Consider the following 24,790-nt stretch of genomic DNA (forward strand, 5'->3'; position numbering starts at 1 on the left):
TAAAAGGAAAAATTTAAAAATAATTAAATTATATTTAAAAAATTATCGTAAAAAATAAAATTTAATAATACTATATTATAATATCTAAAATAACATAATTAAATAATATAAATTAAAAATTTAAATTTTATGAAAAATCTTAATTGATTAGGATTAATATTTAGATTTAAATACTAATTTTAATATTTAAATTTAAATTTTTAAAAATTATATGATATCATTCTGTATTTTATTAAAAATCCTAATTTATAGATTGTATCTAGTAGATAACTAACTAAATAAGAGAAAGTGCTATAAATCTAAAGATATTATATAATTTCCTCATAAATAAATAATAATTTAATTTCAAATAGATAGATCTGTATATTTGATCATTTTATTTTTCAAGTCGGACCAGTCAAAATATAACCAAAGTTTAATTTTATTATTGTATGAAAATATAAAATAATCTAGTGAAAATAAAACAAAAATTTTATAAAAATGATAAATCATTTCAAAATTAACTTCATACTTTGAACCTATCAAATAAATAGGTCCCAAAGAATAAATAATTCTTTTAGACATATTTATTTTATTTGATAAGAGAGTCATACATATTAAATAAATGCTTTATTATTTTTACAAACTTTTCATATTAAATAGAATTGTCATTACTTTGCTAACTAATTATCTTAAACTAATTCCATATGTTAAATAAGAAATTTGAAAACTTGTTATATAAAATAAGATTATTTAACATATGTAAACAATCTTTATATATCAAATAATAATAGATAGTCCATAATTAAGGTTTTCAAATAGATAAGAAAGAATTAAAATATGCCATTATTTTAAATGTGCTAAAGAGAGTTTTCAAAAAACAAATTTAGAAAATTTAAATACATGCCAATAAGTAATTATCACTTATTGTCTCCCTATTTTTAAGTTTTCTAATATAGACAAATTTAAACCCAAAATGATGGATGGAATCCGTCTCCAGATACAACTTCATAGTAGGAGTGAGAATACAAAGCTAACCTTAGAAGGATAATCTGTTGTTCTATATGATTTGGAGCACTTAGAGACTCCAAATTTATAAATTTCATATATTTTAAAGGGATAGAGCATATCTTCAAAACATCTCACAAAAGGTTTTTAAATGACTATAAAGATTTAGTCACCTTATAGCAATATTGTCTCATAGATAAGATAAGTATTATATATTGGACATGATTGATGTGATCCAAATTATAAAAAAAAATGACATAAACACTTACTCCAACATTCTGAAAGACCAATTGAACATCGTTGGATTCTTTAGATATATTTTTACTTGACAATCTCCGAACATGAATCACCCTAACTACACTATACCAATCCTTTTTCGTTGTATTGATGGTAGAAATCACATGGATAAAAAATTAAAAGCCATAGATAATATGAATAATAGTCAAGAGGAGAATAAACCTAATGTGATTAGAGGATTGAGTCGGATGTGAAGGTATGAAATGTGCTATTAGTCTAATCTATTAATTTATAATTAGGAGGGAAAATTAAGGGGTGATTTTTTTAAATCAAAATAATAGATATTAAATATTTATTTTAGTTAGTATAAATATTTAAGGTATTTGAATTTTAACAAACTTCACAAGGGCCTTTTCAACATATTAATATTCTTTCAAATTTGACATCTTAGTATTCTCCATAAATAATTATAGTTCTAAATACTTTATCATTAAATGGATTAATATCTATATTATGAAATTTATAATATATAAATTTAACATGATGAGATCCAAATTATTAAATAGATTTATATTTATACTTTATCATATTTATAATTCTCTAAAATCTTGAGGATACATCTAAATACTCAAACAGAGATTCCTTTTTCTAAATATTTAAATAGATAGATATTAATTAAATTTTAATTCTAGTATATGTGTGTGAGTGTGCGCATTCGATTATATAAACCTAGATTTTTGACATATCTTTTGGGTGGATGGAAACTTTGGATAGATATATATTAATTTAATTTCAAATATGATCAAATTTCAAATAGGCAAAAACCAACTTATATATATATATATATATATATATATCTAAAAATTAATAATTCATTCCACACCTAATTCTAAACCTAAATAATATTATATGTGTGTGTGTGTGTGTGTGTGTGTATTAAAAACAATAAACCATCCCAAATTTAACCCCAAACCTAACTCTGAAGTACATAATTATGGAAAAGATATCTAGAAGCATAGAATTGTAACAAATATAAAAATGGATATGCAGTATTTTCTTGTAGCCTTCAACCCTACTTTTTTATATATAATGATTAGGATATGTATAGGTTGAGTTTACCAACTGGGACCATGTTTGTTTAAGCTTTTTACTTAAAAAAATACTTATTTTTTTAAAATAAAATATTTTGTAAAATTCTATTTTGTCTAAAGTTTTAAAAGAAATTATTGCACACAATAATCCATCAAGGGTATTGCCATATTGCATTATTTGTCCATATTTTAAGATTATTTTCTTGCACTATTTCACCTTTGCAGAGTGAATTCTTACATATTTAGGCATCTATAGACCTTGGGAATCAATTAAGGTTCTTCTTACTTTAGGGGTATTTTGGTTATTTTAGCAATTTTGAGACATTTTGGATGTTTAAGCTAGTTGTGTCTTTTGTCTTTTTAAAATGAAAGAAACAAGTTTGAACTACTAATTCATTAAAAATTAGAAAAAGATATCAAAAGACACAAGTTATAGAATATTCCTAGAAAAAGACATTAATTAGGTTGTCATATTTCGTAATCTAGGAAATTGGAAATGGCATTTTATCTTGTAATTGAGCTTGAATTATAATTTGAGATTTTTCACACATGCTTTGATATCTCGTGTGTGAATAATTGTAGGTGTGAACAAGGAATTAAAAGAAGATTAAATGTCTAAAAGATTGTATTATAAAGAAATTTAGAGTGACACATATGCAAGAGTTAATTCAAAGAGCTTCTAATGACACTAAGCCTTATGGATTTTGACCAAGCAACCCCTTAATCACCATTTTATCACCTTTTTAAAAGTGCTTAGTGAGTTCTAATCAAGTGTGGAGAATTTACTAGAGTTACGTGTGTATCTAAGTTAACCTAACTTGAGTGGTGGTTACATTCATTTCTAAACCTCTTAACCAAGTTTGTTAAATTGTTTCAGATATTTTATGGCTTTAATCACCTAAAACCCATCATATTCTATCAATTTTACACCACCACATCAATTGTAAGAGGTTTTGGCCATGCATTACACGCTCATTCAATCATTTTCATATTACAATTCACACTTATTCTCTTTCACTTTTTTGAAACTTCTAGCTTTATTCATTTGAATTTTCTCTCATTTTCCTCCACTTTCCCACACTTGCCTAGCCACAATTCTTCATCTCAATTATGTTAAATATAATATCAAAATTCATATATGATCAAATAAGGTAGAATAAAGTAATATGTGTGTACCTGAAGAATCTATGATCGCTTATGAGAGACACCTCGATTACTTTGAGTGTAGACAGATGCATAATCCATTGGACCCCAAAGTCTTTAGAGAGTGCAAAGATAATAGAGTAGATGAAGCTAAATTATGTGTTTAGTGGTTATTGATTGATCAATTTATAAGGATTATATCAGTGACTGCTTTATTAAAATAAATAATTAATTATATTCCATTATCTCTGATTCAATCAGTTAAGACATAGGGAATAATTGATGGCTATTGAGTTGTAGGTTGGGCCTCTGCTCATTAGGCTTACTTATGTGGTCCACCTATCTTGGTCCTCACAAGATCACAAAGATTTCTTATTAATTAATGTTAATCTATAAATAAATATTCTAACAATCTCTCACTTGGATTGCATTAACTAAGCAAGTTGTATAAACAAGTCACAAACAAAATTTAGAAAATGAAACTTCACAAAATTACTAAATCCTATAGGTAAACAAGTAATATAATGTCTCACAATCTGAATAAAATATGAAATTTTATTCTAATATAGCTCAGTAAGATAACAACATAAATCACTGATTCCTATGGGAAACAAGTGATATGCATAGTATACCACAACAGAGTCATTGAATCCTATAGGGATATAAATGATATAGACACATCTAACTGAACTAAACATAACTCATAGAAGAAAATAAAGCCTAAAGAGAAATTGCAATACATAAGATTCTCAAACTCCCACTAAATAAGGGCATCAAAAGGAATTCACAATACCCATACAAGTTACATGATTTTGAAAAACTTCTATAGGTAAGCTCTTGGTCAATGGATTTGCAAGCATCTATGTGCCAGGAATATATACCACATGGGTCTGAGACTCAGCAATTTTCTCTTTCACAAACATAAGTTTGATATCAAAATGATTTAATACAACTGAAATTTTTATGGTTATTAGCATAGTATATTGTAGATTTGTTATCACAGTAAATAGTTAGAGGACATGATATTAACTCAACTAGGTGCATGCCAAATATCAACTTCCTCAGCCATATAGCTTGATGTGTAGTCTTAAAACAAGCAATATACTCAGCTTCCATAGATGAAACTGTTGTAAGTTTCTATTTCACACTTTTTCAAGAAATAGCTCCTCCAGACAATATGAAAATGTAGTTGGTCGTGGACTTACGATCATCAAGATAGGATGCAAATCTAAATTTGAAAAGCCAACAATTTCAAGATTTTTTGATCCTTTAAAGTCATAATCAAAATATTCAACAATATCAAGAGAATTTGACCTTTTATAAGTCAAAATATAATTCTTTATATCTTGAAGATACCTTATAACTTTCTTAGCAGCCTTCCAATGATTCAGACGTAGATCACTTAAGTATCAACCTAGCACTCTAATGGCAAAGGCTATATATGATCGAGTACATACTTGAATATATATAAGGCTTCCAACAGCGAAAGCGTATGGTATCTTTCTCATTTCAACCCTCTTTTTATCATCCTCAAGACATTGTAATTCTAATAATAGTTCACTTTTATGAATAAGAGAAGGTGAGGGAGAACATGAATCCATTCTGAATTTCTTAAGTACCCGATCAATATAAGTGGTATCTAATAAACCAAGAACACCACGAGATTTATCACAATAAATCTGTATCCCAAGAATGAAGAAGGTTTCACCTATGTCCTTCATGTCAAAATGGCTAGACAATAAGTGTTTTATCTCATAAGGAAATCCATTGAATTACTGGTTAACAAGACATCATCAATATAGAGAACAAGAATGGCAAAATTGTTCCCATCAAACTTTTGATAGATACACTAATTTGAGAAATTCTCAACAAAATTGAGCAAGGTAATAACTTTACCAAACTTCAAATACCATTTCCTAGAGACCTAATTTAACCTATAGATGGATCTTTTTAATCTGCACACTAGATGTTCTTTACTAGATTCAATAAAAACTATTAGGTTGTATCATATAGACTTCTTCATACAAGTCACTATTCAAGAACACAATCTTGACATCCATCTAGTGAAGATCAAGATCAAACTGTGCAACTAAAGTCATTACTACTTTAAAAGCATTTTTAGTGGATACCGGAGAGAAGGTCTCTGTGTAATCAATACCTTCTATTTGGTTGTAGCCCTTGGCCACAAGTTTGGCTTTGTATTTATCAATTTCACCTATAGCTCCTCATTTTGTTTTAAAGACCCACTTGCAACCCACCGGTTTAAAACCCTTTGGTAACTCTACAAGCTCCTATATGTGATTGTGATACATAGAGGAAATTTCTTCACTCATAGCTTCCAATCATTCAAAAGAATGCAAGCTAGAAATAGCCTCTTGATAATATATTGAGTCTAAACTATTAATAGTATTTACATCAAATTCCTATAAATACACCATGTAATCATCTAGAATAGTAGACCTACAAACCCTTTAGGATCATCTTAGTTTAACAACTAGATCCTCATAGCCCTTTAAAGGTGGTTCATCTTCAGCTTTATCTTGATCCACAATATTATTTCTATCAACATGAGGAGTTGTCATGATAGGCATAGGCAAAATACTGTTTTTGTCATGTAAAGTGATATGCCTAGGCATAAAGCTCCCACTGTCTAAGGCATCTTTAAAGAAATAAGCTCGGTCAAATTTAATAACCCTAGACCCTAGTAGTGTGATTTAGACAATAGAATTTATACCCATGATATCCAATGCAATAGCTAATAAAGAAATCATCAATAGTTTTAGTATCAAGCTTCATCTGTTGTGGATTGTAAGGTTTTACTTGTGCTTTATAACCCCAAACTTTTATATTCTTAAGCGCAGGAGTCTTTTCAAAATACAACTTATATGGAGTTTTTGAAACTGATTTGCTAGGAACTTGATTTAAAATATAAATAACAGTTTTAAGTCCATCACCCCACAAGAATTTTGGCAGTAAGGAATGACTGATCATGTTTCTAACCATATCCATAAGAGTACAATTTTGCCTCTCTGCAACCCCATTCTACTATGGGGTGTTAGGCATAGTATACTGAATTTCAATGCCATACTCTTGAAGGTACAAAGCAAATGGCCTAAGGTTCTTACCAGTCTCAGTATATCTCTCATAAAATTCTCCTCCTCTGTTAGATCTCACACATTTGATCAACTTGCTAAATTTCAATTCAATTGCTGTTTTAAAGGTCTTGAATGCATTGAGAGACTAGCCCTTTTCACACAAGATTTCAATCCATCTATGATGAGAGTAATCATCTGTTAAAGTGATGAAATATCTAAAAGCACCCATAGCCAGAGGTGTAATAAGTCTATAGATGTCAGTATGGATTAGGTCTAAACTATTTTTAGACCTCTTTGCCCCTTTAATTCTAGCTCTAGTAGGGAATTTTTTCTTTATGTGGTTAACACAAGTTTTAAAATATGAGAAATTAAGGTCTTGTCAGATGCATTGCTTGGCCATACGTTCTAATCTCTCTCTAGAGATATGACCTAAATGATGATGCCATTACATAGAGAAGTTATCATTGGGCCTTTAACGTTGATGCCCAATAGTAGCATTAATTTGGAGATTAGAAAATTCAAGTGACCAATCATTCAATCGATATAAACCATATATCAAGGAAGCACAACCAACATTAATGGAATCAAAAAGAATATATATTTTTCCATTTCCTTGGAAGAATGAATAATCACAAATATCTAATGTAGAAGTTGAAATTAAATTTCTTTTTGTAGAAGGTATATAAACAACATTGTTCAAATTTAAAACATGACTAGAATTTAAATATAAAGAAATAGTTCTAATGCATTCAATTGATGCCTTACTCCCTACTATGCCAAAGACTAATCTCTGTGTCTCACTTGGAATCTTCTAGTTTCTTAGCTTTTATGGAGAATTCACAATATGTACAATGGCACCAGAATCTAGCCACCATGAGTCAAAAGAAGTTTTAATAGTGTTAGATTCAAAATAAACTAGCTAGAGGGGCAGTTTGAAGAATTGTAACTTCACTTTCTTGTTTGTTCTTCAATTGGAAGTAATTAGCTTTAATGTGATCGAGTTTCTTATAATAATTGCATAACCCTTGAAAGGGTTTCTTCCTCAGCTTCTCATTTTTATTGCCATCCTTCTAAAAAGTTGGACTTTTAGGCTTTGGGGCCTTTGGAGCCTCATGCTTCTCCCCTTTTTTCTTATATATCCCTCTAGATTTACTATTAGAGTCATGAGAAATATAGTTTATTGAGTGAGAGAAATTCTTCTTTATAGATTCTTTTTCTTAAGTGACTACTAATATCATGTGGTTAATAGACCATTTAGCTTCTCGTGAATTGTATGAAGTCCTCAAGAATGTGTACTTTGGTGGCAATGATTGAACAACATGGTAAACTAAGGTACTTTCACCTAAGTCAATTCCATATGATTTAAGCTTGTTGCAGTAGTGAACAAGCTTTAGAATATGCTCTCTGACACTAGATACTCTATCATATCAAGTTTTGTCAAGAAGTGACAAATAGTAGTTCCTTTAAGTCTTGTCAAACTTCTTGTATTTTGTTACCAACAGCTTTCAAGTATTCCACTGAAATATCCTTTTTAGGAATACTGTCCCTAACTCTCTTTTCAATTGTGTACTTGATGATAGTTAGATAGATTCAGTTGGACTCACTCCATTGGTTATGGAAGGCCATTTCAAAAGCATTAGACTCGAAAGAGAGATCCACAAGCTTAAGTTCTCTCAAAGCTGAATTTTCTCAAAAATGATAAGATACATATATAGGGACTCTTTTCAGTCATCATAGTTAGTCCCATTGAGAGCCTTCACAAAGGATAGTCGCGCAAAAGCAGGAACTAAAATCGCAAAACAAAAAATGAAAAATATTAATTAAGTGTGCATAATATAATTATAAAACAGAGTTCCCTAACAAGCGATTATCAATTATACAACTATAATCATGCACTAAAAAGGCTCAAATACCATAAAGATTTAGCTCATACAAAAATCCACACAAAATAATGTATTAAACATTTTCATACCTATAAGGTACAATAAATATCTAACACATTAAAAGAGTGCTATTAGCCTATCCTCAAAACCAACCATCAAAATCACATTAATAATGTCACACCTATAGGGTATGTCCATTACCAATATTACAAGATCTTAAGCATCACTAATAATTCACAAAGTCATAAATTTTTATGACCTGAGGACAAAACAAAATAATTTCAAGAGTCCTTGGGGTCTTTTGGGAATTAGAGAATAAATTTAAGACTAAAGTGAATTTTGAAAGGTGTCCAAGGGTAAAGAGGTAATTCTGGAAGAGATTTAGTGCAAAATATAGTTTTGAAAGTTATGGGATTCACAATTTCCAAAAATTTCCTTAGGTCATAGCATAAATATTAAAAGTTATGGGCCAAAAGAAGTAATTCCAGTTTGGGCCAAAATCATAATTAACATAAATTTTTTTTATTTTTTTAAAATAATACTACTACTGGGCTAAGATTAAGGCCCAATACGTTTATGTGAAATGATCCGTTTCACTTTTAGCTTGTTTCCTCCTTTTCCTTTTTTTTTGACAGATCTAGCCTAAAGCACCCCATGAAATTAGATCCTAGGGATTCGATTTCTAACCCTGTGGCTGGGCTTGCCATTAGCCACGAAGGAGAGCTGAGGAAGAAGATGGTGCTGGTATCCCATAGATAGTTCTGGTGATGTGAACTAGGGAAAATGCTAGTGCAACCACTTTTGTCCAATCTACACCGTTACTTGGTCTTCCATTGTTCCAAATGATGATGGCACAACTAACTTTCTCCACTAATGCCAGTTTTCAATGACATTGTAGCCATCTCCCATAGTGAGTTCTTACGTCCTTTTATAATAAGTGATTCTTCACGAGTTGAGGTGAAGCTATGTGAATCGACATTGTGAACTAGAGATTTTCAGCAAGAATAAAACCACCTACGGTTACCTTTTCATGACAATGCCGCTTAGTAACTTGGGAAGGATTTTACACGATGTGAAGAATTCTTAAGAATAATGACAATGAAGAAGATGGATCCTTAACGTTAGGCAAGGTTTTCTAGATCAGAAACTCACAGCGAAATCCAATACAAGCAATGTAGAAATAATATATGATCATATTAAATAAGATTCATGATATGTATAAGAAGTTGAATTGAGACATATAGATCAATATTTATAACCCAAGCTCTAATACCATGTGTTAAATCTAATATCTCAATTCATATATGATTGAATAAAATAGAATAAAGTAACATGTGCCTACTTGAAGAATCCATGATTACTTACTAGAGACACCTCGATTACCTTGAGTGTAGATGGATGCATAGCCTACTTGACCCCAGAGTCTTCAAAGAATTTAGAGATAATAGAGTAGATGAAGCTAGATTGTGTGTTTAGTGGTTATCAACTGATCGACTTATAAGAATCAAATCAATAACTGCTTTATAAAATAATTAATTAATTATATTTATTATCTCTAACTTAATCAGTTAAGAGATAATGAATAACTGACGGCTATTGGGTTGTAGGTTAGGCTTCTGTCCATTGGGCTTACTTGTGTTCTCCGCTTATTCTGATCCACACAAGATCATAAATACCAATCTATTTAAGCTTACTAATTAATGTTAATCTATAAATAAATATTTCAACTATGTATTAAAGCCATGCAAATCATTCAAGAAGGATTCAAGCTTGAATTCAAGGAGAATTCACCATGAAAGGCCAGAGATTTTAAAGTTTTTCAAGGAAGATGGAGCAACATCTTGAGCTCTTCTAAATATTTTCTTTTTTTTCTTTTAATTTCTGTACATTCTACTCTTCTTCTTTTGCTCTTCATTGTGTGATCCATGGGCGAATATTTCTAGGATTTAGAATCATTCCTCATGACCGATATTCATTCAAAGAAGAAGAGGATGTGATTTTAATTCTTGAACTAGTTATGTGTTTCAAGTATTTGTGTATATGACTTAATGATTTGGTGAATGAATATATGATTCCTTTTCAATCTCTTGTTGAATTCCATGTCATTAGCTGCTAGTTAGGTCTTAAAATTTGATTAATATTATAATCTTGATTGGTTTAAATTCTTAAAAATGATCAAGGCAAGGGCTAGGACAAGATTTAAAAATTGAATCACATATTGGTATATCTATTTTGTAGATTTGTATTAGAGTTCTATCACTAATCATCTAGTATTGATGTTCATTGAGATACCTTCACACACTAATTGAAGAAAGCAGTTCAATCTAAAATATGGTAAGGAAGAATAAAGATAGAAGTGGTGGATTCTAATCTTGGGAAACAACTTTGATACATGGTTGAATTCTTAGATTTTCTCTTCACTCATTTCACATAAGATCAAACCTATAAACATCTATTTTCTCTCTTGAACTCTCAATTTCAACTTTGAAATTTTAACTTGTCATTGATCATTGTCTTAAATTGATTGCAATAGCTTGTTGCTCTTTGAGGCTAGAATAACCTAACGTGTTCACACTACACCTTAGTTTATTAGAGAAGTTTAATAACCAATTAATACATTATATTCTCACCAAACTTATATTCTCATGTTGGGGGAAAAAAAAAGAAGCGAAGTTCGTAGTGCAAAAACCATTTATAGAATAAATACTATGATATGAATTATTCCTTAATTAAATTGCATGAAGTTCCGAATAATTATAAGTTGATCCTTAATTGTATTATATAAATATTCTCCACCGCTTAACCCAAAGTCAATCACATAACAAAATACAAGAGAGATGAAACAAATTATTATTAAAGAAGCATTGAACTTTCAAAATCAATTCTGCAATTCACGCCGATTTATACCTTATAAGAGAAGCAATAACATAAGTTGCAAAATCAAATTTGAGGAAATATAACTATTGGTTCCTGTGTATGGTTTTAATGCTTTTTGTTATTGATCTTTATATTTTTTATTATTCTAGGTTCCTATAGTTTTTCTCATCTATAATATTAGTCCCTCTATTTTAAAATAAACCTAGAGGAATGATGATATAGTACTAATGATGTTAAATTATTTGATGTACAAGTAATGTCATTTCACTGTTTGTAAAAAAAGATTAAGTTTTATTTTGATCATTTTTACCGACTTCAAACTCATCTCTTTACCTTTGCTTTGGTTTCATTCGTCATCCCAAGATACTCCTTTTTTTCTGATTTTGAAGCCATTGATTTTTTTTTTTGTTAATGTTAACGTTGAAGTTTATTTTGTATTCATGTAGTCCAGCATATTTTTTAGTTTCTTCCAACTGATACTCATTATTTTATAATTTGTGATTGCTCTCTCTTTTTTTATTTTTAACATTCAACACAAATTTAACACCATTAATTAAACATTAAATAATTTTACACCACATCATCATCCTTTTGACATATATATTTAAAAATAGAGCGACATGTTAGAGATGCAAAAAAACTATACGAACTTGAAACAACAAAAACCTAATACAAGAACCAGTAATCAATTAAAACATGATAAAACTAGAGGATCAATAGTTGTGTTTTCTCATAAGATTATCAGAACAAAGCTTGATTTACCATTATCATTTTAAGATTAATTCAAATGAATATGAGAAAGGAACTTGGTCAAGACTCTGTATTGTAATTTTCTTTTATCTGTTAGTTGATTGATCTTTTATCCAACAAAAAAAAAAAATCAATATGAGAAACGAGCAGAACTTGTGTGTGTATACTATGTATATGTTATTAGTACAAATGCTAGAACTAGCCATCAGTTAAGTTATCCAAGGCAACGTAACAATTAATAGTGTGTGCGCGTGTGTGTAACGAATTCATTCAATTAGGATCACATAAGTATTTCGAAAGAAAAATTGCAAATCTGCAATCGAGCTTCAAGAATCGTCAATGAATATTTCTGCAGAATATTTTTTTTAAAACTTAATTGGAGATTTTGGAAAACAAGCTTCAGGAATTGGTCAATTTTTTTAAAAATTCTCACCCTTTTGGTCTATTTGTACAATTTTCCCATGTTTTCACCCAAAGAAACTACAAACTAGCTCCTATTTAACTCTTGCGTTATATATTTAACCTTGAATTTTAAGCTGAATGATTCAAGAATTAAGCTGGGAAGAGAAATGTATAAATGAAAAAAGAAAAAAAATGAAAAATCACATATAGATCAGAGTTCATCCCCACATAATTTAATTTTATTCTTTTAAAAAAAGAATAATATCATTTATTTTTAATCAAAACAAATTGGTGGCTTGGTGCTGATATTTTTTTTTATTGAATTCTACCGATATGTTTATTAAGGTATATGATTTCACTTTTATATTTTTGATCATTATTGAAATTGTGCAGTTATCCATTTATTTTTTAAATTAGGATATGTGATTTAACTTTCATATTTTAATTTGGATATATGATTTAACTTTCAGATTTTTTTTATCCATTAATAGTCCTATTTATCATCTTTTAATTAAAAAAAAGGTAATGAATTAGGGCCGTCTATTTAAACGTTAATTTAATTATTATTATTATTATTGGCCAGAATTAATTTTTATTTTTTAAAAGTAATGTATTATTCAAAAATTTCATGAAAAAAGAATTTATTTTACATTTTATTATAATTATGAAAAACACTTTGTACTTAAAATTATTTTTAAATGTAATTAGAAGTTACTTAAAGGATAAATATGCATTTTTGCTATTAAAGTACTGTCTGAGAAACATCTAGCACAATAAGCTATTTGTTAAAATAATTAAAACATAACATTTTCTATCCTAAAGTTAGATAATAGAGGTTGACTATTAATATGATGTAAGAGAAGGTAATTTGACTCTCAAAGGATGGAAAATGCTACCTTTTAGTTATTTTAAAAACAAAAATGCTATATCAAATAGTTTAGATTGTTGGGTGTTTTTCAGAGAATATTTCAAAGACAAAAATGTATATCTACCCTTACTTAAAATGCTCCTAAAAAAACTCATTTAAGAATTTTAGATTCTAATAGCTTAAACAAACCTTCTAAAAATTGTCAAAAGCGTAAAAGAAAGGTAATTTTTTAAAAAGAAAAAACAAATTGCACTTAATTTGTAAAAGATCTGAAATTATTGCTATGAACTAGTGAGGTACCATTTTTGCTAGGAATTGGGATATGCCCATGTTTCCTAGTTCCTACCTATTGGGGTGACTTCCGGTTTATTTTAAAAAAGTTCTTTAAAAAAAAAAAACATCTGCAACATGATATCTACTTTATGGATAGTAATATTTATTTGTAATCATGACTTTAATCTTTAATAAATAATATTTGCGTATCATTATATATTTATATTCTCTAAATATTCCCATATATTCAGCTCTTTATACAAAATTAAATATTATTAATTTTGTTATGTATATTTCCACCCCCTTAATAATAGTATCTTAAATCTTTTGAATTTTAAAAATTGCAAAGACAGCAATTTGCATATGTTATTGAATAACAATAATCAAAACTAACTAATTAACTTGATTGTACAATATCAAGATAAGTTTCTTTGCAATCTTTCCGCTTGCCTTTACATGCCCAACCAACGTGGCATCATTAACAAACTTAAGAGTTTTCATTTCAGGGGATGATATATATATATATATATATATCTCAAGACAACCAATAAAATTAATAAAAAAAGAGTCCAAAACTATAATTGTTGTTCAGTAGTCCATGGCTAGTTTTGCTACTGGTATTTAAGTAATCTCTATTTTAGTGGTTAGCTTTTAGTCTATATATCTAAAAATAAAGAAGGATTTTTATGAATTTAAATTACGTATCAGTATATCAGGTTACCCTGTTTTATAATTCAGTATATCAGGTTTCTATCTATATAAACAATATCTACTCATAATCATAATTTCAATGTCAATTTAATATATTTTCATATTATGTCATTGGGAGTTATTTATTAGCTTCCCTCCTCTTCTATTTTCCAAAACTAAAGGAAACTTTTTTATAAGATTTGGGTGACTAAAAAGCTCATTTATGAAAACGAAATAAAATAACTTTATATTTAAATTAGTGTAGATTTGGATTTGGACCACATCTATTGTTAGGATATATAAAAATGTATAGACTTGTATTTGATTTGAATTCAAGAATTTTTTTTATTACAATTTTTTTAGAATTTTAAAAGCTCAATATACTCTGGTGATTTTAAATTTCAACCTTTCTCCTCATCGTCTTTCTGTCTTACCTTCCCCTTTTCGTTGTTTCTATTCCTCTATTTTGTGTTAAACCAGTCTCTTCCACATGCCAAAAGTTCGAATCGAAACAACAATTATTAAAATTTGAAATTTGAAATATTGTATATTACTCAAATTTAAAATCTAAATAATAATAATTATTTTCTTAGTTTTTATCATCATTAAGTACAAATGTGTACTCATCTATTCTTTAAATAATAAATAATCCCAATAATAATTTAGGAAGGATTTGAAACGAAAAAAATCTTGGAATATATATTAATACTATAATTAATTAATAATTATCAACAGTATATATTTTTTATGGAATCCCTATAAATAAAGTTGATTTATAGTTATTAAAAAAAATAAAATGTGTGTGTATTTTTAAAACTTAATAGTCAAATACATCATTAGACATCTATCTATTTTTAAATCCTTCCCTCTACTTTTCAAGATTGTTAAAATTTTAAATTTCTTTCCCAGATAAATTTAGTTTCCTTTTTTCTCTCTTAAAGTTTATGGTAATATTCTTGCTAATACTACATTAAAAAATATGACATATTTGCAGAAAAAGTGGGATTTAATGTGGATAAAGGCTTAGAGTTCAAACCCCTTGATACAACAAAATATGACATATTTATTAAACAATATCTTAAATAATTATGTATAGTAATATTTAAATGAATATTCGAAATATAAAATTAAAAATTAGTAAAATTTCAGTAAAATACGAAAATTAGAGGTTGAAAAGTTAACAAATATTGAAAATATCACTCAGTGAACATTTACGTTAATAAAATATATTTTCGTCAAAAAAAAAGATAAAATTGATGAGTAAAAGACAGTTTAATAATTGTACGTACAAGATGGTCAAAATGAAAGAAATATTTTTATAACTAAATATATGATTTCACAAAAAGTCTGCATAATTTTATGAGAAGTGAAGGATTGATCTCTATAATTATTAATTCAAACAAAATATAAAGAAAGCCACAGAATTTTACTAAAAAAATCTAAACCACATCATATCCCATCCCAATATATATATATATATATATATAATCTTTCTATCTCATCTGTTTGGATATATAAACATAATCATAAAATTATAATTATAATTAAATATTTTACTAAATAAGATCTATATCACCCATCATGATGCTATAAAAACTCAATTTCAATTCTTAGAACCAACTTTCTTCTTCCTTCTGATCACCATGAAGATGACAATAAAGAAAGCCATTATCAGTATTCTTTTATTATGTCTCGCTTTCATAACTGTCGCGAAAGCAACAAATGTATCACATGATGGAAGAGCTTTCACCATTGATGGCCAACGCAGAATTCTCATCTCAGGCTCTATCCATTATCCTCGTAGCACTGCTGAAGTAAGTATATAATGATTCTCTTTGTAATTTGAATCCTATTATATGTTTCTGTTGTTGTTTATTATTCATCTTCATCTCAAAACTAAAATGAATACAATTTTTTTTTAATCACAGATGTGGCCAGATTTGATTAGAAAATCAAAAGAAGGCGGTCTTAATGTAATTGAGACCTATGTTTTCTGGAATGCTCATGAGCCTATACGTGGCCAGGTTCTTATTAATTATATTATCAGCAAATATATTGCACTCAAATATATTCATTCAATAATGAGACTTTATTTATTTACTTATTTATTATTTTTAATTTGTGCAGTATGATTTTTCTGGGAATCTCGATCTTGTGAGATTCATTAAAGACATTAAAAAAGAAGGGCTTTATGCTTTACTTCGAATTGGTCCATATGTTTGTGCAGAATGGAATTACGGGTAATCAATTAAATTAAATACTATAATAATTTATATTTCATTAATTATAATTATACACATATATAATTCCATATATTGTATCTTCTGTTCTCAGAGGATTTCCAGTGTGGTTACATAATATTCCAAACATTGAGTTTAGGACAATGAATAAACCATACCTGGTAAGTATTATTAGTTCATTTGAAAATTTCAATTTCAATTCTGCTGAATAAATATATAATTTAACTTTTGTTAAATTATATATAGGATGAGATGAAAAGGTTCACAACTCTCATAGTGGACATGATGAAAAAAGAGAAGCTCTTTGCCTCACAAGGAGGACCTATTATTTCTGCCCAGGTTTAATTTTTAATTTATCTAAAAATATTGTTTGTTGATTTTCCTGTGTCTTTTTTTAATAAAAATATTATTTTTTTTGTAATTATTAACCACATTTTTTTCGTTTTTGGAACTTAAAAGATTGAAAATGAATATGGAAATATTATGGGTCAGTATGGTGAAGCTGGAAAAGAATATGTAAATTGGTGTGCTCAACTGGCAAGCTCATATCAGATTGGTGTTCCTTGGATTATGTGTCAACAATCTGATGCACCACAGCCTATGGTAAAATTTTTAATTAAATTAAAATATTCTGTTATATATATATATATATATATATTACAAATGATAATCTATTACAAGGTTAATTAATTAATTAATTTCTTTTTTTCTAATTGACTTCTTAAAATTAGATTAACACATGCAATGGTTATTATTGCGATAAATTTACTCCCAACAACAAGAATTCACCCAAGGCATGGACTGAGAATTGGACTGGCTGGTTAGTTCCTGATTTTTTTTTCTATCAATTAATTTTTGTATTTATGTGCTTAATTATATTAAAAACATTAATCTAACTATTTTAATTTATTTAATTTTGTTTGATTGAATTTTTAGGTATAAGAATTGGGGTGGCCAAGATCCTCATAGAACTGCAGAGGATGTGGCTTATGCTGTTGCAAAGTTTTACCAATCTGGCGGCACTCTCCAAAACTACTATATGGTAATTAAATTAATAATAATTTTTTCTTCTCATGGCAAGAAAGATATATCAATTATTAATTAATTATCTGATTAATTTAATTAATATTTTTTGTTTTTTTTTCCAGTACCATGGTGGTACCAATTTTGGTAGAAGTGCAGGAGGACCATATATCACCACATCTTATGATTACGATGCCCCTCTCGATGAATATGGTACAATAATATATACATAAATCAATATTTTCTTTTAAAACAAATTAATATATATTTGTTTATATAGTTTCGTAACTATTATTTTTTTATCACATTACTAAATCACTGAATAAATTGCTTTTAGGAAATCTGAATCAACCCAAGTGGGGTCACCTTAACCAGCTCCATCGTATCCTTCTAGCATCTGAGACAGCCTTGACATATGGCAATCAAACAACCACTGATTTTGGAAATATGGTTACAGTAAGTGATATTCTTTTTTTTTTTTTCATTTTTTGGTATAAGTAATATTCTTATATATATATATATATATATATATATATAAACTAAAAGTTTACGTGAGTTAGATTTGCTCATTAGCAAGATTTCACACCTCGGTAGCAGGATTGAAAAGTCATACATTGATTAGAATTGGGTTGGAGGGAGAGGTATATAAGTGAAAAAAAATCTATAAATTTAATATTTTAATGTTTTGAGTTAAGATGTGGTATCTCCAAATAGATGTGGTGTCATACTTGTATTCTCTTAAACTCTCTGGCATTCTAACCATGTTGTTTCTTCTCCTGAGATGTTTCTAGGCTCAACAAATATAAGTTTTATTTTTTTTCTTCAACTATCAATTCAGTTTTTAAATTTTGAATGTCTTTATAGTTTTTTTTTAGATTTGGAAAAATTTAATCTTCTTAGTTTGATGACTAGTACAATTCAGTTCCTATAATTTTTTAACTCAATAAACCACAACTACTAAATTACAGTAAGGTAAAGTTTAAGAACTAAATTAATAATTAAATTAAAGAAAGTTTAGGAAGTAAAAAGTTATATAATCCCATTTTACACAAATGGATAACCATTTTTTTTGTGTATATATATTTGTTAACAGGGCACGTCTTATGAACACATGCAACATTCAGTTTGCTTCCTGGGAAATGGAAATGAGTCAAGTGACGCCACTGTTAACTTCAGAAATAAGACTTACACTGTCCCTGCTTGGTCTGTCACAATCCTTCGTAATTGTTCTACAGAAATTTACAACACAGCAAAGGTACGTGGATATAATTATATTCATATATGTATTAGTATATAGAAATAATAATATTTTTTGAGACCATATATAACAAAAATAATATACTATGGGATAGTGATAGTTTTAATCTTTTAAATTTGTCTTGATTATTAATTTGATCTTTTAAATTTAAAATACTTTACACATTAGATTAAAATATTATATAAGGGACCAAATACTTTACACACACATATATATATATGTCAAGTCATTAAAATACTTTACACATTAGATTAATTTGAGAGTAAATTTGGTTTTTAAAACTTAAAAGACTAATATCATAATTTTAGAAAACATAAGGGACCAAATCAATGAAAATCAAACTTGAGAAATCAAATTAATAATTGAGTTAAACTTGTGGGACTAAAAATTTTACTATGCCTAATAATATTAACGAATTAATTGTTGAACTAAAGCTTGGGTTTTACGTTAATGTATTTAATTATCAGGTGAATACTCAGACCACTGTGATGATAAAGAAAGAAGAGCCACAAGAATTGAAATGGCAATGGAGAAATGAACCACCGCAGAAGAAATTTAAGGTTGCTACTCTGACAGTTTCAGAACTTTTGGATCAGAAGGTTGTGACTAATGACACAAGTGATTATTTGTGGTACTTCACAAGTGTTAATCTCAATAATAAAAGTGACCCTCTTTGGGGTAAAGATGATGTTTCCATCAGAGTCAACACTTCTAGCCACCTTATTCATGTTTTTGTCAATGGCTTACATGTTGGTACGTAACTTTATATCTATCACTCACTGCTTTATTCTTTCAAATTTTGACACCACAGACTAAAATCCTAATGTCTAGCTACTCCCTCTGGATATAACGTTATATATTACACTTTTTGAAAACCTTATTTAATCTAAAATATATGGCATTGTATAATTTTTGTAATTGTTTTACCACCTATAACCCTATTTCATTTATTACTTCTTTAAAAAAAATGATATTGAAATTTCAATGATCATTAAGCTAAAATGTGCATTTGATCCTCTAAGCTTATATAAAATATTTTTCAATACTTTAATCCTAATAGTATTAATTTAAAATTATTATTTTTTGTATCAATCATTGTCATGGTAAAGAATTAAACATAAAATGTCAATATTTAAAAAGATTTTGTCAATATTTAAAAGTTTAATATGAAATTTTTTGTTCATAAAACTAATGTTATTAGAGTTAAAAGACTGGAAAAACACTTTATAAAATTAAGGAATAAAAATGAAATTTTATATAAAGTTAAATAGCTAAATGTGCAATTTAGCCTTATCATTATTATAACACTTCTATGAGGGCATTTAAAAAACATGAATTAGTTAATATTGTATTATATTGTGGTCCAGAGGATAATATACTATTATAAGAAAAAGCTTATTGGAGCATTTAGATTCGGAATGTTTTTGAAGCACTCTCATAGGCCTTTTTTTATAGTAGTTTTATATTCTATCTCTTTTTTTGTTATAAGAGAAACTGTCATATACTTCTTTAAATTTTTTATTAAAAAAACTACAAATTTTCAAAAGCATTTATCACATTTTTTCTAAATTGTTCATCATAAATTAAAGTTTATTTTCACAAGAAAAATTGATTTCATTAATTACATGGATAATTTAGTCCAACTTTTTTAATTTTAGACAATTATTATACTTAACCAATTTTCTAAAACTGTGTGAGTTGATTATTATTTTCTTATACTTAAAAACAGGAAGATAGGGAGAGTGTGTGTATAGCTCGTAGCCTAATTAGAATATTTCTCAACCCAAAAACCCTAATTATCTATCATGTGGCTGGCAGGTGCTCAATTTACTGAAAATGGACACTATAAGTTTCAACATGAGTCGAAGATCAAACTGCGTCCTGGGAAGAACGAGATCTCTTTACTTAGTGGCACTGTTGGATTACCAGTAAGTCATAATATATCTATATATTATAAACAAATCACAGGTTGATTAAGGTTTTGATGTATGATTCTACATACAGATACAATTTGACAGTACCTTAATTTGTGTTTTGTTTGTGTGATGAATATATATATATATATATATATAATAGAACTATGGTGCATTCTTTGACAACGTGAAAGTTGGAATCCTGGGACCTGTTGTATTGGCTGCAAATGATACTACTGGTAAAGAGCAAATAGTTGATATCTCTAAGAATCAATGGACTTACAAAGTGGGATTACAAGGTCAGCTTGATAAACTCTTTAGCCTCCCAGAAGCTATCAAGCCTTGGCTTCTTTTTGGCCTTCCAAGAGACAAACCCATGGTTTGGTACAAGGTAATCAAAACTTCATCCACTTCAAAACACGCGCAGGAGCACTATAACAGTTTTATCTGATAACAACAACTAAAAATTGTAGTTAAAGATATGCAAACTGTTGTCTGAGCTTAAAGGCAATATTAGCAATACCTATTATTAGAACCGGTAATGCAGGTAGGGCGGACTTATTTAAATTGAGTTTAAAATACCTAAATATATAAAAAACTCATATAGCCAAGCTCAACTTTAATACTAGTAGAGTTTTTGGACTTATTTGTGTTAACTTGAATATCCAAATTGTTAAATATTATTTTATTTTATTTTATTTAATCAATTTCAATATTTATCTCTAAACAAAATTAAGATTTTCAATTTTTATCTATTTTAGTTTTATTTTATTAATAATAAGAAATAATTTAATTTTCAGGCTAAGCTTATTTAGTTTTAGGTTTGGCTAATATTTTTTTGAATTTATTTGGGCGATTCGAACAAGCCTGTAGTAAAAAAAAAATATTTAAGCTCTTAACCTTAGCCCTAAGATTTTTTGAGCTAGTCTATCTACCTTAGTCTAAATTACTGGCTCTATCTATTATAAAAGGTAGGAATTTTTCATACTTTATAGCTACACATTCCAAAAACTGTTGCCTATGTCATAGGATAATAACAATTTTCTTGAAGTTGGCTCCCATATATAATATATGGGAGTATTTCTAGACAAAAACGCTCCTACATCTTGAACATATATATATATATATATATATATGAGAGCATTTTCTAAAACACTACTTTCGTACCTATAGAAACGCCTAAAGCAGAAATGCTCCCGGAAGTCTATTTTTAAGCAGTAACAATAACTTGTTGGCATATTGTTATCCGTTTAGCGGTAAGATTTTGGGTTTGGTGTTGAACAGACATGGTTCAAAACTCCGAGTGGAACAGATCCAGTGGTTGTAGATTTGAAGGGATTAGGGAAAGGTGAAGCCTGGGTTAATGGGAATAGCCTCGGAAGGTATTGGTCTAGCTACATTTCTGGCAAGGATGGTTGCTCAGCACCTTGTGATTACCGTGGACCCTACAAGCCTAACAAATGCTTGATCAACTGTGGCAACCCTACTCAAAGATGGTAATTATTGATTAACCCTAATCATCTTCTTAATTTTCAATTCTATTTTTATGATCATTCACTGCATGTGTTTTGTGAATATATTACTCAAGCACCGCCACACTTTCCATGGAGAGATAGAAAGGTTTTTTTTTTTTTAAGATATATAGAAAGTGCATATATAGTCACTCTTTTTCTTTTTTCTTTATACTCTCCAATTCCACTAGGAGAAAATTCATATAAGTTCCCATCCATAATTTATAAATAATGTAACTTCGAATACAAGAGGATCCATTTGGGGGGGGGGGAGAATGACAAGAAGGTCCCCACAAGAAAGTTAATATCAAATCAAGATCTCATCAATCATAGCTTAAGTTCCCAAATTTTATTACTAATATTCCTATATTTCAGATTTGAAAGTCTTTTAAAAAAAAAAATACTGATTTAGCATTAACCTTCTTAATTATAAGATCTTTGGTTGTCATTCTCCCAGGAAAAAAAAAAAAAAAAGGTCACAAGGGTAGAGTGTATTGTAAATTTAAATTTTGTGCATAGAATTTTTGTTAGAAAAGCTGACTCTATGGCAAAGTTTGCTCATACTTTGACCACTCATAGCTATTTCTTTAACCATCCTCCATCTTTTATCAGGGAGGAGGAGGATGGGAAAAGAAATGAGTTCTTTGATGTAACTTGACTGATTGAGTTGTTTTGGTTTACATGTCCACTAGACCTCTTGTTCTTTCTTTATTTACTTGTATTTAAGATCTACTTGATCAAAGTTTCTACAAGTCAAAATCATTTGACCGATCTAAAAAAAATTCTCTAACATATATGGATCTGTATTTTTTTTTTTGGTGACAATCAAAAAGGTACCATGTTCCTCGGTCATTTCTAAATGGTCAAGGATTAAACTCACTGGTACTGTTTGAGGACAAAGGAGGGAATCCAAATGGGGTGAGAATTGGAACTGTGAAACCTGAGAAGATTTGTGCAAATACTTATGAAAACCACAAGTTGGACCTCATTTGCAACGTTGGCCAAGTTATATCTGAGATCAAGTTTGCCAGCTTTGGTCAACCCAATGGTTCTTGTGGATCCTTTCAACATGGTTCTTGTTCATCCCCACAAGCCCTGTCAGCCATCAATAAGGTATATATTTAATTAAAATTATTCAAGATTAATTATAATTAATCACATTATTAATTTAGAGCAATATTTATCTGTGCTTTAATCTCATTTTATGATTCTTGCAGCTTTGTACTGGTAAACAAGAGTGTTCTTTTCAAGTGTCTGAGGAAGTGCTTGGAGCTACTGGGTGTGGCAAAGACAAGCACAATAGGTTGGCTTTGGAAGCAATCTGCAAGTGAAAAAACAGATTTTTCAGTTAGCATAGAGCGTAGTTTTATCTTTTATCGTTTATCGGTTTTTTCCTTTTTCTTGATTTTAGTTTCTTCAATTTAATTACATGACATTTGGCCTTTATTAACTCAATAAAGTTCAGTATTTTATTTAATATATAAAGAAATGAGTTACATTATTTTTGGCATTCTCCCCTGCACTTCTTACTTTGGTCTATTTTATCCTCCTAAAGTTTTTAGATATAGTTGACCTGGTGATTAGCTTTTTCTAGGTTAATTTTGATACTCATGAATCCCTTCTTCCCTTTTATATCCCATATGGAATAAATAACCTTTTGAGCCACAATGATATTGTCTGCTCCATGTCAGCCTGGAACAAAGCTACATTGATTAGGAGAGATGATTGATTAGGAGAGATGACGTCTGATAAGAATTTCTTCATTCTATTAGAGATTAATTTGGTGATGACTTTATAGATGACCTTATAGAAGCTTATTAGGTCTTAGATCCTTCAAGGTTTCCGGTGGATCTTTTCTCGGAATCAACACAATCGAAGTTCCATTCACCTCCCTTATATATAGCCTGGAGATTTCCAAACAGAAATTTAATAAATTTAACCACACACTCACTTTTCCATCAGTTTTGATAGAACAGAGCGTCAAAACAATCAGGACCAAGTGACTTGAGATCCTCCATGCTAAAAATAGCATTCTTAATCTCCTCTTCATCAACATCTTTCTCGCATTCGTATCACTGAAACGAGAGAAGTGCACATCACATTGAAGGGTATGGCGTTCATACCGATCTTCTAAGAAGAGCGAAAAGAAATAAGACGTTGCAATACTCCTTTAATTTCATCTCCATCATACAGCCAAGTGCCATTCTCAACACATATGGAATCAATTCTGTTAATTTTCCTTCTTGTGTTAACCCTTGCATGAAATAATTTAGAATTCTGATCACCATAAACATTCCAATCCTCTTAAGCCTTCTGAGCCTAGAGAAGAGTGTCTTTGAATCATCAAGCCCTCTAACTCTTTCCATAGCTTGATCTGAAGAGCAGCAAGATGTTCCAATATATTCTCCTTTCCTGCTAATAGGTCTGTTAACACACCATCAATACGTTTAAGGAGCTGTTTCTTCCATGCTTCTGTATGCCCGAAGACTTCTCTATTCCACTACATACAATACAAGCTTCACTGAAAGAACTAATTCAATTGATGTTTC

At 29.0% G+C, this 24,790-nt stretch overlaps 1 protein-coding gene across 1 annotated transcript; it reads left to right on the forward strand.

Moving 5' to 3' along the window:
- The first annotated feature begins 15,939 nt into the window (after positions 1–15,939).
- LOC129322520 (beta-galactosidase 15-like) lies at positions 15,940–23,572 on the forward strand. Its single transcript, XM_054968828.1, has 17 exons — positions 15,940–16,110; positions 16,225–16,320; positions 16,424–16,536; positions 16,631–16,697; positions 16,783–16,875; positions 16,996–17,139; positions 17,268–17,356; positions 17,473–17,578; positions 17,685–17,772; positions 17,897–18,015; positions 18,653–18,814; positions 19,285–19,570; positions 20,636–20,745; positions 20,894–21,121; positions 22,015–22,226; positions 23,075–23,354; positions 23,459–23,572. Exons 1-17 carry the CDS (start codon positions 15,940–15,942, stop codon positions 23,570–23,572), a joined length of 2,478 nt encoding a protein of 825 aa, XP_054824803.1.
- Positions 23,573–24,790: the final 1,218 nt, after the last annotated feature.

Source organism: Prosopis cineraria, unplaced genomic scaffold, assembly GCF_029017545.1.
Source record: "Prosopis cineraria cultivar Desert tree isolate PC_DT_omini unplaced genomic scaffold, ASM2901754v1 PC10, whole genome shotgun sequence".
NCBI lineage: Eukaryota > Viridiplantae > Streptophyta > Magnoliopsida > Fabales > Fabaceae > Prosopis > Prosopis cineraria.